General features: G+C 40.1%; 1 protein-coding gene across 2 annotated transcripts in view; it reads left to right on the top strand.

Annotated features, from left to right (window-relative positions):
• The first annotated feature begins 7,205 nt into the window (after nt 1–7,205).
• Myof (myoferlin) overlaps nt 7,206–16,900 on the top strand; it is a 156,330-nt gene continuing 146,635 nt past the window's right edge. For both annotated transcript variants that reach the window (XM_076835349.1, XM_076835348.1), the window contains exon 1: nt 7,206–7,408. In XM_076835349.1, the coding sequence (XP_076691464.1) occupies nt 7,321–7,408 (88 nt within the window). In that variant the 5' untranslated portion in view covers nt 7,206–7,320. The remainder of the gene's footprint in view (nt 7,409–16,900) is intronic.

The following is a 16,900-nucleotide window of genomic DNA, read 5'->3' as shown; positions in this document are numbered from 1 at the left end:
ATGAAATATTTTGTCTTCTCCCATACTTTGCCCTCTTCTCAGTCACTGCCAACCACATTTTTAAAGGAAGGACATTCAAATACAGTACATACAGTCAGCCCTCCATATTAACAGGTCCCATATCCACAGATTCAACCAATTGCAGATTAAAACTATTTGAGGAAAAAAACGCACCTATACAGAACATGTACAGACTTCTTTCCTTGTCAGGATTTCCTAAACAATGTAGTTTAATAACTATTTACATAGTATTTACATTGTTTTAGGTATTACAAGTAATGTAGAAATGATTTATAGGAGGATGTTTGAGTGTTATATCTAAATAGTGCCCGATTTTATATAAGGGACTTGAGCAGCTGTGGATTTTGGTATCTGAGATGGATTTGGAACCAATCCCCTTGGATACTAAGGGACGACTGAATGAAGATTCTTAAAAAATAGTGTCTACCACTGTGAAAAACCCTATAATTAAACTACTAAAAAATAGTATTTAGTTCTACAAAGCATTTTAATTGTCAACTGAAATAATTCTTGAATAAGTGTTTCAGCAATCAGATCTTAACAGTGGACCATCTATGTGTACCAGTTTGAAAATTGCTGTTAGGTAACACACCCCTAAAATTCTGTAAAACTGGAATTGGGATAAGTTGTTATGAAGTTATCTTCTTTGCTTTCCACTAAATCCTCTTTGTTACCCCTGTTACTTTACTCCTCGTGTCTAGATTTTTGTGTGTGTGCATTTTCCTCCACATATTTTTTTTTTCTTTAGTTCTCTTTTGCTCCAGTGTTTCAGGGCAGGCCTAAGACCTCTCACAGAGGGTTAGTGCAGTTTATTTAATTCATGGAGAAGTGAGGAATAATGAAAGAGAAAATGAGATCTCAGCTTCACCTCAGCTGAGATCAGGAGGATTAAACTCAGTTAAACTCAGAAGACACTGTGTTTGAATCCTGGTTTAAGATTTTAAACTGGGTGCACTGTGATCTCAGGCACTTGGAAGGCTGAGGCATGAGGATCACAAATTCAAAGCCAGCCTCAGCAACTTAGCAAGGCCCTAAACAACTTAGCAAGATCCTGTCTCAACAAAAAATAAAAAAAGATGGGGATGTGGCTCAGCTTAAGCACCCCTAGGTTCAATTCCAAATACACACGCACACACACAAAAAGAATTAAATTCGTCTGAGCCTCAATTTCTTCAGCTGTGAAGAAGAGCCCAGGGGTCCTATCCTATGGAATTGTTAAAAACATTGACTGATAAGCCTTGTGAAAGTAAGGCATGTTGTCTCCATTAGCTGAGGAACTCCATTGAGGTAGAACTTCATCTGCCAGTTCCTAACTCATGGTCTATCTCAAGAATTTGTTGAACAAATAAACCCCATTATTGATGAATAAATGATTGATGTTCACTCTATGTCAATGTATTCTTTCATGATTTTTCCAAAAGGAAATACTTTGGCAGCCTCTGAGCACCTTGCTCATCCTTAAACACCATCTATGACTTTTCCTGCCATTGTCTCCTACTCTTTGTGTGTTTCAACACCCTCCACCCCTGCTTTCAATGACACACAGCTCTGAACTCCTGCTGAAGTCTTGTATCTTAATCCTCAATATATTCCTGCAGAGCTCTCCCCTATCCTGAAGTCAGAAGCTCTGACTCCAGGACATATCTCTCAACTGACATCTTTTCTGCCCCTTGGCTTTAAGTCACTACTTTCCAAATATCTTAAATTTCTCCTCATGTATTTATCCCTGATGATGGAGATGATGGTTTTTTCCACAGCATAGCCATTGTAAAGCTTTTTAAAAAGAGGTCTGGTGCTTTGGCTATGTCTTACCTGTCTCCCACCTCTGTTTATTGAGGGCTGTATAAATCAGTGCCAAACAGAAGACTCCAGGAAATACTAGGGATTGGGGAGTGAATCCTTTTGATGATTTACTTAACAATTTGACAGGATCCTGCTTTTGGATATATCTCATCAAATATACTTAAGTGTACCTTTTGCCACATTTAAAATAATATTCTTGCTGTAAAACGTTTGAAAGGATTTTAAATAATTATGCTGTTGAAAATCTGGATTATGATTACTTATAAAGAGCTGTTATTTCTTGATAGTTATGCATACTCAGGACTTCTTTCACAGTTTGAAAATCTAAATTCTTTTCAAATTAAATGAAATCTTTATAAATACAAAAAAAGTTACTAATTAATGAAGCAGTCCTTCTGGTTTTGTTTTTTCCATATTTTTTAATAGACTTTTATTTTTTTAGAGCGGATTTCAGTTCACAGTCAATTGAGCAGGAAGTACAGTTTCTACATATATCCAGATCCCTGAAAAGGTCCCTTAAACATCCCCCCCACACCAGAGTGGTCCATTTGTTACGATCAATGAAACTACATTGAGGGCTGGGGATGTGGCTCGAGTGGTAGCGCACTCCCTGGCATGCGTGCGGCCCGGGTTCGATCCTCAGCACCACATACATAGAATTCAGCCCCACATGTTTTCTTTCAGCTCCTGTCTGTACGCATTGGCTCTGCCTTACAGTTTATTTAGGGTGTTGTTCCTTCCTGTCTGTAGAAGGCCTAGCCCATCCTCCAGGAGGTAGGTTGGAATTTAATTCTGAATATTGCCCCAGTGTCAAGCCCCAAATCCATATTAGAATCTATTTTCTTGATCCAAACTTTCTTGAACCACTTCTGGTACCAACTGTGACAGATTGAATTCCCCAGGGAAAAATTCTGAAATGTAGATGAGTGCATACAAGACATTTCTTAGAACATATTCTTGAGATTGGCACCATAGAAGGGAGGAAAAGGAAGAAGAATTGAAGTGATGCAGTCCTGACTCCAGCTTCATGTGGGGTCAGGGTCTAAGATGGCCCTCAGATAGTCACCATTGGGGATAAGGGGGCCAAACCTTTATGTCCCTGTACTGATCAGCTTTGGGAGGTAGGCTGCTGCTGGAGGGAGACATGATCTTGGGTGAGACAGCCTTATTCAGGGCTGGTAATTTCCAAAGAGGTCTAACAGCTGAGGTCTGGCAGACCTCCCAGCAGCTGGGGATAAAAATTCTTAATTCCTGGAGGGTATGTGGGTGGTATACTGCAGCATCTATCACACTCTCAAATTCCACTAAAGCCAGTCCCACAGCCATGTCTGCCACTAATGGGGTGGAGAACAACATGCTTCTCATAGAAAAACAAGCAAGTCACAGAGCAACAGGTGGAGAAGACATGTGATATCTCCTAGAGACGGGGAGCTACATGGGAAGCCAGAAGACAAAAGAGCAATGCTTTCAAATAATGGGAGGCAATGCTTTTGAACTTGGATTTCTGTGCCAGCCAAACTGTTGATTAAATATGAGAGAATGATGCTGTTGAGACATAGAAAGTCCATGCTTCAGCGACACAAGAAAGAAGAAGACACAGAACCCCAAATAGGGAATAGGCAACGGGGAAGGGAAGACTGGGGACAGTAGCCATGCAGCGGCTCAGAGCAAAACCACTCCAACCACAGGAGTTCAGAAGACTCTAGGAGTGGATTGATATGATTCCTAACGAGCTTAGACATGTGGGGAAATTTGCACAATTGGAGAGAGTTTAAGTTATTTAAAAAAAAACTTCAGAAAGAAATAAACAGAAAAAAAAAACCCCATGAAGCACATCATAGTGTACTTCTCAGCTTAGTTGTGAATATTGTTTACAGAGTCACAGTAATATAAACATTTGAGGGCTGGGGTTGTGGCTCAGCAGCAGAGCTCACCTAGCACGTGTAAGGCGCTGGGTTCCATCCTCAGCACCACATAAAAATAAAATAAATAAAACAAAGATATTAAATATATATATATATATGCATTTGATCTAAGCAAATCTATAATATATCTACTTAGGGGAGAGAGGATACAGAAAAGGTAGGCATACGTGGGCAGATTAAGGAGAGGTGGCAGAAGTTAAGTAGGTCTTCACTTTCTTTATAGGAAACAAACAGATGATCCTGAAAGGGAAAAATTTTTTTAAAGTAGAACTGGGCATGATGGCTCAAGTCTGTAATCCCACAGTTTGGGAGACTGAGGCAGGAGGATCACAACCTCAAGGCCAGCCTTAACAATTTGGTGAGGCCCTAAAGCAAATTAGCAAGAACCTGTCTCAAAATAAAAAATAAAAATAAAAAATTCTGGGAATGTGGCTTAGTGGTAAAGTCTCCCTGGGTTCAATCCCCAGTACCAAATAAATAAATAAGTTTTAAATATAAAACATACCAATACCAAAATAATCTGATGAAAGAGCGCAAAGTGGGGACTCTGGAAGTGGAAATAGCTTCTAGAATAGAGGAACCACTAATTTTGTAATAACCTGGTAGGATTTCTTGATTTTTTAAAATAAATACATGTACGGCTCTTATAAAATAACTTAGAAATAATTCCAAATTCAAAAACTCTCCCAAAGAATGGAGGAAGGAGCAGCACATCTCAACTCGCTCTATGATACTAGCATAAACTTGATTGATGTCAAAGCTTGACAAGGACAAAAGGAGGGAGGGAAATTACAATCAGTCATATTCATAAACACAGATGCAAAAGTCATAAATAATATTTAAATATATTAGGAACCCAGATTTAGCAATAAGAAAGCATTAGATAAGAGAACCAAGTTGGGTTTATCTCAGGAATGCAGGTTAGTTTAACATCAAAATATAAATGTAATTCACCACATTAAACACAAAAATAATACAACCATCTCAATATATTGAGTAAAACCATCTGATAAAATGCCACCTCACTTATTTTATAAAGTTTTAGCAAGCTAGGAATAAAAAGAACTCCTTTAGCCTTAAAAAGGCTAATTATGAAAAGCCTATCGCAAATAACATGCTGAATAATGAAATGTGGATATTTTTCCCTTTGAAATAGGGAAAAAGTATAGGATGACAGTAATGCAAAATCTCACCCGAACAGAAATAAAAGGGAAAAATAGAGTAAGCACGAGGATTGGAAAGGAAGAAACAAAGCAGGCATTATTTGCAAATTACATGATTATAATGAGAGAAAATCTGTAAGAATCTACTGCTGATTGCACTGCTCACCAGCAGTGTGTGAGACTCCCTGTGGCGCTGCATTTTGTCGCACTTGGAAGTGTTGGGCCTTCCCATATTAGGTCATCTGGTGACTATAGAATAGTATCTCTTTGGTGTTGGAATTTCCATTTTCCTGATTACTAATGAGGTTGAGTACCTTCTCATATTTTCATTTACCTATTTTTCCATTGAGCACTGAGTGTTTTTCTCACTAATTTGCTGGAGTTGTTTATGTGATCTAGACACTGGCCCTTTGTAGTTTGTGATTTTAGTATGGTGAAATAATGAAAAAAATCATTATTTCCTTTATGATTTTTTTCCTATTAAGAAATACTTTCCTACCCTGAGGTCATAAAGGTGTTCTTCTATATTATCTTTCAAGTTTTTATCTTCCTTATTTAAACTCCAACTATAATTTATTATGTATCATGTAAGGTTAGAGATCATGTTTTTTTTCCCCCAACATGAATAGGTAAAATGCAAATTAAATATCCAGTGAAATACTGCTATCTGCTCACCAGATGACCACATCTGTAAAAATCTAACATTTTTTAGTGTAATAAAGGTGGAAGAACTACCAGAAGGCTCATACACCACCAGCATTAGCATAAACAGTGCAAGCACACTGGAATACAATTTAGAATTGCCCAGTAAAGGTGAAGAAATGCTTGCACTCTTTGCTCAAGCAATTCCACTAAAACTCTTTACATGTCCACTAAACTCAGTAGTGTTTCATGTGTTTAGCATTGGATAATTGGGTTCTCGCTGTATGTAAGACTTTTTCTTAAATCAATACTAGGGATTGAACCCAGGAATGTTTATCAGTGAAGGACTACATCCCCAACCCTTTTAAATTTTGAGGCAGGCTCTCACTAAGTTGCTAAGACTGGCCTTGAATTTTCAATCCTCCGGCTTCAACCTCCAGAATTGCTGGGATTACAGGCACGTATGCCACCATGCCCAGTTTGTGTAGGGCTTTGAGAAATTCACTGAGACAGAATTCTGTAGGTTAAAACATAGTTTTTCAGCACACTAGAAGTGTTTGCTTACAGATGGGTCTTAGGTGTATGTTCATATGAAAAGAAGTTCTATGTTTCTTTACCATGATTTGTCCTTTTCTTCAGTGATAACCTGAGTTAAAGCCAACTTGCATTAAAGGTAATGCTATGAAAATCATGAATAAGCATGGACTTCCAGGGTTTATATGTATAATTGACTTCATGCTTTGTGCCAGTCCCCATGTGACCTTTATCTTACAACTTTATGTCTATTTTACAGACAGGGAAACTGAGGAAGAGTAGTGGTTTTGAAACTAGCGGAAGTGATGTAGCTCCAAGGGGTAAAGTGGGGACTCATGGGTGTGGGTGACTGTTAACGCCACATCTTCTCTTGTGATTTTCAACACCAGAATGTATGGCTTTACAGCATCCTTTGGGACTGAAGACACTACTCAGGGGTGGGTCCAGAAACAGCTCCAAGAGCCACTTCCTTCATTTCCATTTTCATAGAAGACTGTTAGCAGCATTCTATGGGCCAGGATCTGATGGGCCTTCTCTTCTGAAGGTAAATCCTTTTGTAACGCAAAGGATCAGCCCCGCAAACAATTTTTGTAATCCCATACACCCCTGTGCCTGGATTGGGTTTGTTTGCCATAGACAGTTGTTTCTTTGCCATCCTGCAGGGGGCGACTTTTAACTGCTTTTCAAGAGCTGTCTGTAAGTGGTTGCCGAGTGGGTGTGTTCAACACTACGAAAGAAATGGCAAAAGTAAGAATTTTTTTAAAACGACTAAGCAAAGTTTGAAAACTGCATGAAACGCAGTGAAGAATGAAAGAGGTGGCAGAAAAGCAATGGATTCTGTTTCAAGATTTATTATTAAAAAGCAGCAACGTTTAGTGGTTTCCTGACCTGCCTGCATTTATTAGCCAAATCCATTGAAGTTTCATTTGCTGCACAAAATCATTTTTCATTGAGGTTTTGTCCATTTCACTTCCACATTTTCTGAATTCGTAAGTCGGTGCCTGCGGCACTGCGCAGACCCGGGGAGCGTGGGTATCAGTTTACACACACAGCCTTCAGTAAACATTCCGTCAGAGATCCACCCATTCGCCTTTCCCCCTGCGCTCTTCTCTGGGAGAAACCCTCCCTTCCCTCTGGGAGACAAATTCTGTCCCGAGTGGAGGGGCCGGAGCTCCCGCGCCGCGCCTTCCTAACTTCCTTCGCTGAAACTTACTTTCTGCCAAGCAAGAGCCATGCTCCGGGTGATCGTGGAATCTGCCAGTAACATCCCTAAAACGAAATTTGGGAAGCCGGATCCCATCGTTTCTGTAATTTTTAAGGGTAAGGAAAAGTTTTCTTCTCTTTCTGAAGCCCTGTGCCTGGGTCACATACTTTTAAAAGTCTGCCTTTAGTTGGCTGAGGAAGCACAGCCTGGGCAGGTCAGGGGAGAGGACTGTCTGCTGGGAAGGTTTTAGATTTTTCCCCAGGGCTTTGAGGCTCATTGAATGACCTGATATCTTAGTTTTAATAGTATGATTTTGGTAAACCCTTGGGAGAAAGTGCTTACTTGCTAATCCCTTAACTTCAGGTGTCAGTAAAGTCTTCGTTGGTTCAAAGTGAGAGTTTCAATAGTCTTGCATGCATTTTTCAGATTTCTCTGCCTTGGAGAAAGGGGTAAATAGGAAAAAGAAGCCATTAAATAAACTGTTGGAGGAATCATTACTCTATTAAGCAGCCCCATCCTATTTTTATTGTCACTGGGCTTCTGGTGGGTAGGTGAAGTTAACTTTTTGAATTTGTTTGTTTTTGCGTTATTTTGTGCCTCTTTGTACTTGTTCTCCATTTCTAAGTGGTTGGGGGTGTTTTCATAGGTTCTGTAGCTTTTAAACTGCTTAGAGCAGGAGCTTTGAACAGCACGTAGGTGGCTTGGGGATCTGGTTCTATCTTGTTGAATGACCTTGGGCAAGTGACTTCATTTCTCTGAGTTTTTCTTCTGCAATACCGGAGAGGAAAGTTTAGGTTAGATCATCTTAAAAAGGCCCATTGTACTTCCAAGCATATTTTTCTGTGACATTTAATAGTGATGGCAGTGAAGGGGGTCGGGTGTGGCTGGTATGATGGTCTGTCCCCAGGCAGTGTGATTTTTTTGGCTTTGGCTGGAGAGGTGTGTCTAAATCTGGGTTTGGGGGCTTTACACTTTTTCTGTTTGCCCATTTCTGTTTGGTCATGATAAGATTGCCAGCTCACTTCTTGACAGGGGTCAGGGATGAGGCAGAGAGAGTGGGAGCTTTGATAGGCACATTTCCTGACTGCTCCTCTACCATTTTCCTCTTCCTCCAGGAGCTTGCCTACTTCTCTCTTATAATTTCTGGATAATGGATCCCTTTCTCGGTTCTTGTTTCCGTTTTTTATCCCTAGTTTTCTTCTTAAACCTCTAATTCTCAGGATGAGCAAGAAAATGAAAGATCTGAAGACTCCTCCTCCTCCTCCTCCTCCTCCTCCTCCTCCTCCTCCTCCTCCTCCTCCTCCTCCTCCTCCTCTTCCTCCTCCTCCCTCTCCTTGGTCAGGAGACTGAAGCCAGGTTCTTGCACTTGTTAGGCAATCAATCTACCACTGAGCTACATCCCCAGGCCTTTTTAAATTTAAATTTTATTTTGAGATAGTATCTGACTGAGTTGCCCAGGCTGTCTTGAACTTGAGATCATATTGCTTCAGCCTTCTGGGGAGCTGGGATTACACATGTGTAACGCTGTACCTGGTCAAAATTTGTATTCTTAAACTAGGATGTGGTTTAAACATCTGGCTATCGAATATCTTGTAATCATGTTATGTCAGAGTTCATTTGCACGTATTAGTTATTTTCAAATCTTTTTTTTTTTCTTGATGCAGTTACATACAGGGATATAACATGGAGTGTTTGCATCCTTCACCATTGGCATGTAAAGACATGTAAAAATATATTGGGCTCAATCTGGTGATGTCATTGTTTAAAGCAAACGATATAGATTATAAAGGAGTTAGAACTAACGTTATTGAAATCTGATTTGTCAGATGTATATGTCTTAGTTAAAAATTTTAAATGACTAAACCTATGTCTAAGGCTCCGAACATAAAAACACGTAGTGGAAAATGGAAAACAAATGGGAGAATATAGTCTATCCAAACAATTGCATTTGCTAGATTATTTAACTTTAATGTCTTTTCTGGTATCTTTTGGTTGTACACATGGAATGGTAAAGTCATTCATTCATTCATCTAACAGGCAATCTGACACATGAAAGAACATTGAACTCAGTGTAGGAACATCTGGACTACAGCTGACTTTAGCTAAGTATATGATGACCTTAGTTAACCCAGATTTAACAGCTGGGTCTCAAATTTCTCAGCTATGGAATAGAGGGGATGGATTCCATGTATTGAACATAAGCTCTCAGCAAGACATGGGAGATGTTCCTTAAGTGCTGAAGGGGTTATAGCAATGAATATGGCATTTTTCTTGCTTTCAGTCTTCCCCAGTGGCTTACAATACTGGTGATAGCAAATCCTTCCCAGTTGTGCCCCTCCCAACTTTGAGCATTGTATAAAATTAAGTAATATTAAGTCTTAATAGTTCTGAGGATACTTACATTATATCATGATAATGTTTATCACTGGGAACTTGGAGCAAAGCCAGATGTGCATTGTAGTGTGGAATGGGGTAGCGTGTAGTTTGGAAGATATAGAAGCCCTAAGAGAATATCAGTGTGTCATCAAAGAAAGTCCATGTGTTAACTGAAATGTGTAAACATTTTGCCTCTTGAGTACATAAAGCAGACAGATCCGAGCAGTAAGCAGCTCTTCTCAGACCATAAGATGACAGGAAGCACAGTCAAAAGGTGTGTTAGTGCTGTGTAGACACTGTGGGGCTGTGTTAGTCATTTTTCTGTTACTTTAACAACTAACCCTAGATGATCAACTTATGAAGAGACCAGATTTATTTAGACTTACAGTTTTGGAAGGTCCAGTAAATGACTGAGCAGATCTATTACTTGTAGACCTTTAACGATGGTGTCATGGTTGGGGCAGGTGGCAGAGCAAACCTGCTTACATCATGGGGAAGAACAAAGAGAGAGAGAGAGAGAGAGACAGACAGACAGACAGACACATCCAGGGCCCCAACAATCTCTTTAAGCACATACCACCAAAGATCTAAAACCTCTTACTAGGGCTTACCTCTTAAAGTTTCTACCTTTTCCCAATTGCACCACAGAAAACAAACCTATAACATGTGCTTTTGGGGGGACACCTGTCCAAACCATAGCAGAGACTGTAGCTACACTGCAACTGGGAATGTGCTGTACTGACAACCAACTGATTTGGAATTGACCTCAGTCTTTTGTGTTCAGGCTCATCTGAGGCTGACTGTTGAGTTGCTCAAGGTCTGGTATGAGCCAGGAGGATTTGGGGGCTACTGCAATCTCTGTTGAGCAACTGTCATTGGTATTTAGTGGGGCCCAAGTAGATTATGGAAGCCACCAGGCTTCTCTGTTTTTTTTTTTTACTTCCTTGTCCATGCACCAGGTCAATGAATCAGCTCTGATCTTAAGGCCAGAAGGCCTATGAGCCAGAGGTGGCCTTTCTCTCTGGAGTTCCACGTAGGTAGCTGAGCTACAAAGCCAAATCCAGCAGGAAGTAGACTACACAGGCTTCGGAGACCTCTATCAACTCTGAGACATTACTATTTTCCAAGACATGACAGGTTTAAAAATTTTTTAAACTTAAATAATACAATATTTTTGAACCTTTTAAAAAATTTTGCGTTGTATTCTTTTTCTATGATTTCAGACTTACAGAAAAGTTGCAAAAGGTTTATACACATATACATAGAGAAAGAGGAAAAACTGGAACAAAGATTCCTGGTTTCTATGAATCCTGCAGATTCCTAACATGTCAAAATTTTACTACATTGTCTTTATTCTCTCTCCCATGTTCACTTTGTTATACATATCACATACACATATTCATACAGAAATACAAACTTACATATATATATATATATATATATATATAGAGAGAGAGAGAGAGAGAGAGAGAGGGGGGGGGGAGGGAGAGAGACTGAAGCATTAGGGTAAAAGGACGTCATATCTTCAAGCTACTCTTAAAACAATCAGAGAAAAAAACTCACACATCGATTAACAATGGGGACATATTCTGAGAAATGTGTCACCACTCAGCTATGAACACAGTTATGATGTCACTACGCAAGATTATCTTATGGGAACACCATCCTATATACAGTCTGTTGTTGGCTAAAATATCATTACTGACTGGGCATAAAATCATTTTTTAAGTAAAAACTAATGCATGTAAAAATAAAGCAAATGAACAATCCAAAAGGGATTATATGTTCCCACCCCACCCTCCCTACGCTTTCTGTCTTCCACAATTACTACCTGCTGACTGATTTGATTTAAATATTTCTCAATCTTGTGCTATAGATATGCAAATTCTTCCAGTCACTGCTACCTGCTAGCAACAATACAGCAGTGGATGTCCGTGAAGTGCCATTTTTGTGAATGTTTGCCTTGCTGAAGGACTGACTCTGTTGTCTGTGGTTTTGCGTGAGTGGATATTGCCATGAACTTCCATTTCCCCTTTGACTCCTCCTTGTTCTGTGTCAAATCTCTTGAACACTTGGTCCAGAGGAACTTTCTTGTATACTTTATATTGTTGTGCATTCATGATGTGGCGGCATGTGGCAACATTACATTCATAAACAATGTTCATTTCCTGGAGAAAGTGGTGGTTGCTACTGTAGCAGTTTCCTCATTCTGTCTATTCCATCTGCCAGCATTTTCTCTTGCTTCTAGCCTCCTGCAGATCTTTTCTTGAAGAGATGATTGCTGCTACTGTCTAAATGGCCACCAAGTGTTAGGTTATTACTTATTTTTTGAGATTCTTATTATTTCATTTGGACTTTTTTGTTTTTAAATACCAGGAATCAAACCCAGGGATGCTTTACCACTGAGCATCCCCAGCTCTTTTTATCTTTTATTTTGAGACAGGGTCTCACTAAGTTGTTGAGGTCCTCACTAAATTGCTGAGGCTGGCTTTGAACTTGCAATCCTCCTTCCTCAGCCTCCTGAGCCACTGGGATTACAGGTGTGCACTACCATGATTGGCTTTACTTGGACATGTTTTGGGAGCGCAAGCCTAGATATTTCTGTATCCTCCTTCTAATTAGTGTGTCAAACTTTGTAGTCTTCAGTAAACCACTTTACCTTCCTGAGAATCTTTTTTTCTTCTTTTAAAAAATGGGGCAAGGCGGGAGATGTGAGTGCAACTCAGGAGGCTGAGGCAGGAGGATCTCAAGTTGGAGACTAAGCATGGCCTTAAGCAACTTAGTAAGATTCTGTCTTAGAAAAGAAAAGAAAAAAGGTTGGGACATAGCTTGGTAGCAAAGCACCCTCAAGTTCAATCCCCAGCACCAAAATATATGGGTCAGTAATGGCTTACCTGAAAGGGAATAATTCTATAGAGATCCTCAAAGACTGTGATTTATCCAATAAAGACTTATCACTTCTCTATTTTTAATTAAATTAATTAAATAATTTATTTGTAATACTTGAAATTGAACCCAGGGCCTCACTCATGCTAGACAAGTGTTTTAGCACTAAGCTGACATCCCCAGCCCTGAGACTTGCCAATTTTTAGCAAGAACCATTTTATTATTTGAAATTGTACAGTTGATTTTTTTTTTCCACTTAAGGACATTAACACTGAGAGGAAACAAAAAAACCATATATGTATTCTTATTCCCTATTTTAGAAAATTGGTTTTGAATATGGTTTTTTGGGGTGACACACAATAATTACGTATTAGTGGGGTTCGGTGCAACATCTCAGTACATGTATATAATGTGTAATGTTCAGATCAGGATAATTGGCAGATCTATCACCTTGGACATTTTAAACTTCTGTGTTAGTATTCAAAATCCTGAATACTTTTTGGGAAAAACTTTTATATAAGCACAAAAGCTGCCAGATTCCATCTATAACTATTGGAGTATGATGGGAGAAAGAGCTCATGGATTTCGTTCACTGTGGTCTGTAAAAGCTCTCAGTGAATTACCCACATAGAAATTTGGTTACCCAGAACATCTCAAGGAACTAGTCCAGAAAATTTCCACAGTTCAAATGAGAGCCATGGCATGCAGGTACTTTAGTAGGACCAGCGTATTGTATTGACAAAACACTCAGGAAGGCAAAAGTGTTTCATCTACTGAGTCATTCTGGTTACTTCCGGGAGAACTGGGCTTGGAGACTCACCGCTAAAGGACAGCGGCCCCACCCCTTCGAAGCTTGGAAACTCTCAAAGGTACACTTCCCAAAGGCACATTCTGAGGTTCTCGGCCATTTACAAAGGCCCAATAGCCTTTTAGAAATTGATTAATGTGCCTTGTTTTCCCTTTCCTCCTCCACAGTACATTTTACCTTCATGTTCTCAGTCAGAGATGTTGACATTTTTCTGGGTTTATGTTTCTTTTCTGATTATTGATGAGTTTTTCCATCCCCCTAGGATCTGGCCCTGTCACGAGGCATGGTGTTTTTATAATTTCTGCAACCCTGACACGTCATTGATGTTATATATATATTTTCAGTATTGCCCCTGAAAGCAAAGAGCTGGCTGGAGATTGGAGACATCTTGGTGTAATAAAGTCATTGATCCTTAGTTGTGAAAGGGACCATGGGAAGCTAGCCAAGCTCCTCATTCAGCCAGAATTACACTTACTGTTCTCTCAGGTGCTTTGTGGATGAGACTTGGCAAAGAGCCACTTCACACATTCCTGAACCCTGAACACAACCAGTTCCCAGCACCTGCCACCCGGGAGCAAACTAGTGTCTTAGACACTTTGCATTCTTGTTCCCAGTGAGAAAAATGTGTTGAAAATTCCTATGTGAAGCATTCGATAGTCTATAATACACACACTACTTATAATGCCATGATATGACACTAGTTACCTTACCCACTGTGTGATTTCCATTCAACAGCCGTTCTGTTGAACAGGGGTGTACTTTGAACACAGTTCTCACTAAGAAATAACTATGGGACATCTGGTACCGTAAGCCTTATCAGCTAACTTCTTATTGGGCATTAGAATGCAAAGACTCTGAGCTTTGGAGCCTAGGATGCCTGCATGAGGATTCTAGTTGCTACCTCTTGCTACCTAGTTATTCATGATCAGATACAATCTCCAGCCTCAGTGTTTTTTAATAAGACCTCCTATCTCCCAGAGTTGTTTGAGGATCAAATGAAGATACATGTGACTTTACACATGGGAATCCCTAAATTGCCCTAAATTTATTTGATAACAGTTACTTCAGTATGAAAGGAAACCAAGGCTTGAAAAATACTCATGACATGATTCTAGATCCAGAAGACCAACTAGTTAGAACTCTTGGATGAATTAGGAGAATAGACATGCCAAGATTATAATTTAAAATTAGATGGAAGAGTGAAGAGCTTTGGAAGAAAGTGTCATTTGACTTGGTCATAAAGGATGAGTGAAAACTAGACATAAAGAATGGGGGAAAGAACCTTCCATGTTTGGGAACAGCACAGAAAGTCCAGCGGCCACGTTCCTCTGTGATGAGGTTGACCATGGGGTCTCGTATGGCCATGGCTTGCACTGGACTTGTCAACCACTGGGGAGCCCCCAGGCAATGATATATGAGTAACTGATGAGAAATAGTCAGGGAGACAACTTAGAAAGTTTACAAGTTGAGACAAATGTTTCCCAGGGAAGAGGGAGGTCATTCTTGGGCTGGAATCAGAAGGAACTAATAAAGGAAAGTTACGAAGGAAGAAGCTGACTGATTTAAATCAATAAGAAAACCATATTAGGCAGACTGAGCAGGCCCTCCTTCCTCACACTGCCTGGCCCCCTCTCAATCAGGTGGGCGGCACTGTAAGAGGTCAACCTGGGGCCTTTAGCCATCTGAGACCGGAGGGAAGGAGGCCATCTGGAGATAGAAGAAAGGCTTAGAATTTGACAGTGAAATTTGAAAACCAATTTTCTGTCTTCCCAAAGGTCAAGCTAAGATGAGGGTCTCATACATAGAAGATCCTCCTCTCTCTATGCCACTGTTGGACCCAGGATGGAAGGTGTCATGGTCTGGAATTGTTTAATGACAAGGGACAGATACCCACTCGAGCTTGTTCAAGAAAATCTTGGGAGTTTTTCTAAAGCTAGAGAGAAATCTCTCAGAATCCAAATCCTGGACCTCACAGGGGACATCATCATGTCTGGCAAGGAGTCATGAGTACCCTCTCCTTCTCTTTCAGAGACTGTGTAGCCTCAGGCCTCAGTTTTTCTCTGCACATGGCAGCCTTTACCTCTCTGCACATTGGCTACCTCACTGAGGCCTTTTGTGTGGGCTTTGGGTCACCACCAGGTGACTTGATCCTGATTGGACCCTAACTACAATGTTAGTGTCTCCTCATTGAGGTCTTTGAGAGACAGACTCTAGTTGGCTCCATTTTGATCATATGTTTATACCTGGCCCAATCAGCTGTGGTTAAAGGACATGGAAGCCCAAGACAAGCAGGTACACCAGATGTGTCTAGTGCACAGGATGAGCTTCTGAGGAACTAGAACTCAGTCCATCTCCCAGTTCAAGGATTTGACCTGTTCTTTGTTCTGTTTTTTTTTGTTTTTTTTTTTTTTTTTGGTACCAGGGGTTGAGCCCAGGGTTACTTTACCATTGAGCCACATCTCCAGCCCTTTTTAATATTTTACTTAGAGACAAGGTCTCACTGAATTGCTTAGGGCGTTGCTAAATTACTGAGGCTGGCTTTGAACTTGTGATCCTCCTGCCTCAGCCTCTCGCCTCAGTCTCCCGAGCTACTGGGATTACAGGTCTGCACCACTGTCCTGGCTCTTTGCATCTTTAATCTGCTAATTGACCTAACATCCCACGCGAAGAGACTCCTTTTTTTCTATGATAAACACAATATATGGAAAAGGATGACCTTAAGAATAGGCAGGTTAAATTTCATTTCTGGTTTTATTACTAGGAAATTGTCATTAGGCAACTGTATTTCTGAACCTTCATTTCCTCATCTATCAAGTGGGGGAAATAGGATATAATTCACAGAAATAATGTAAGGACGGGGCTGTGGTTGTGGCTCAGAAGTAGAGCAGCCACCTGGTGTGCATGAGGCACTGGGTTCCATTCTCAGCACCACATAAAGTAAAATAAAGACATTGTGTCCACCTATAGCTAAAATTAAATATTAAAAAAAAAGAAACAGTGTAAGGATCAATAGAGAGAAAAAATCTAAAGCTCTTATCATAGAGCCTGACATAATTGTTATATGACAGATGCTCCTTTTATACCCATTCCTTTCCCACTGCTGGGGATCATACAGAACCCTGGGGGACCTTTCTGAGGAGGGGCCCAGGCTTAGATTTCAAAATAAATGGGAAGCCCTTTGGTTGTGGCTACACAGGTAGCTTGAAGGCAGAGCCCATGTCTGATTTATTGATAAGAGTGCACCGAGGCCTCTCAATTAGGCACATAGTGAGTTCTTTGTTTTTAGCTGTGGTAAAAGACGCATAACATTTATAATCTTAACCATCTTAAAGCATACATTTCAACCATCAACAACACCATCCATTCACCAACAGAACGCTTCATCTTGTAAAATTGAAATTGTTTCTGTACCTATTAAATAATAACTGCCCATTCCCATTATCCCTAACCTCTGGCAGTGACCATTCTTTTTATCCCTATGAATTTGACTACTCTAAGCACTTCATATAAGTGAAATCAAACAGTATTTGTCCTTTTG

This window comes from Callospermophilus lateralis, chromosome 15, assembly GCF_048772815.1.
Source record: "Callospermophilus lateralis isolate mCalLat2 chromosome 15, mCalLat2.hap1, whole genome shotgun sequence".
Taxonomy (NCBI): domain Eukaryota; kingdom Metazoa; phylum Chordata; class Mammalia; order Rodentia; family Sciuridae; genus Callospermophilus; species Callospermophilus lateralis.
This window is presented reverse-complemented; position numbering and strand designations above follow the sequence as displayed.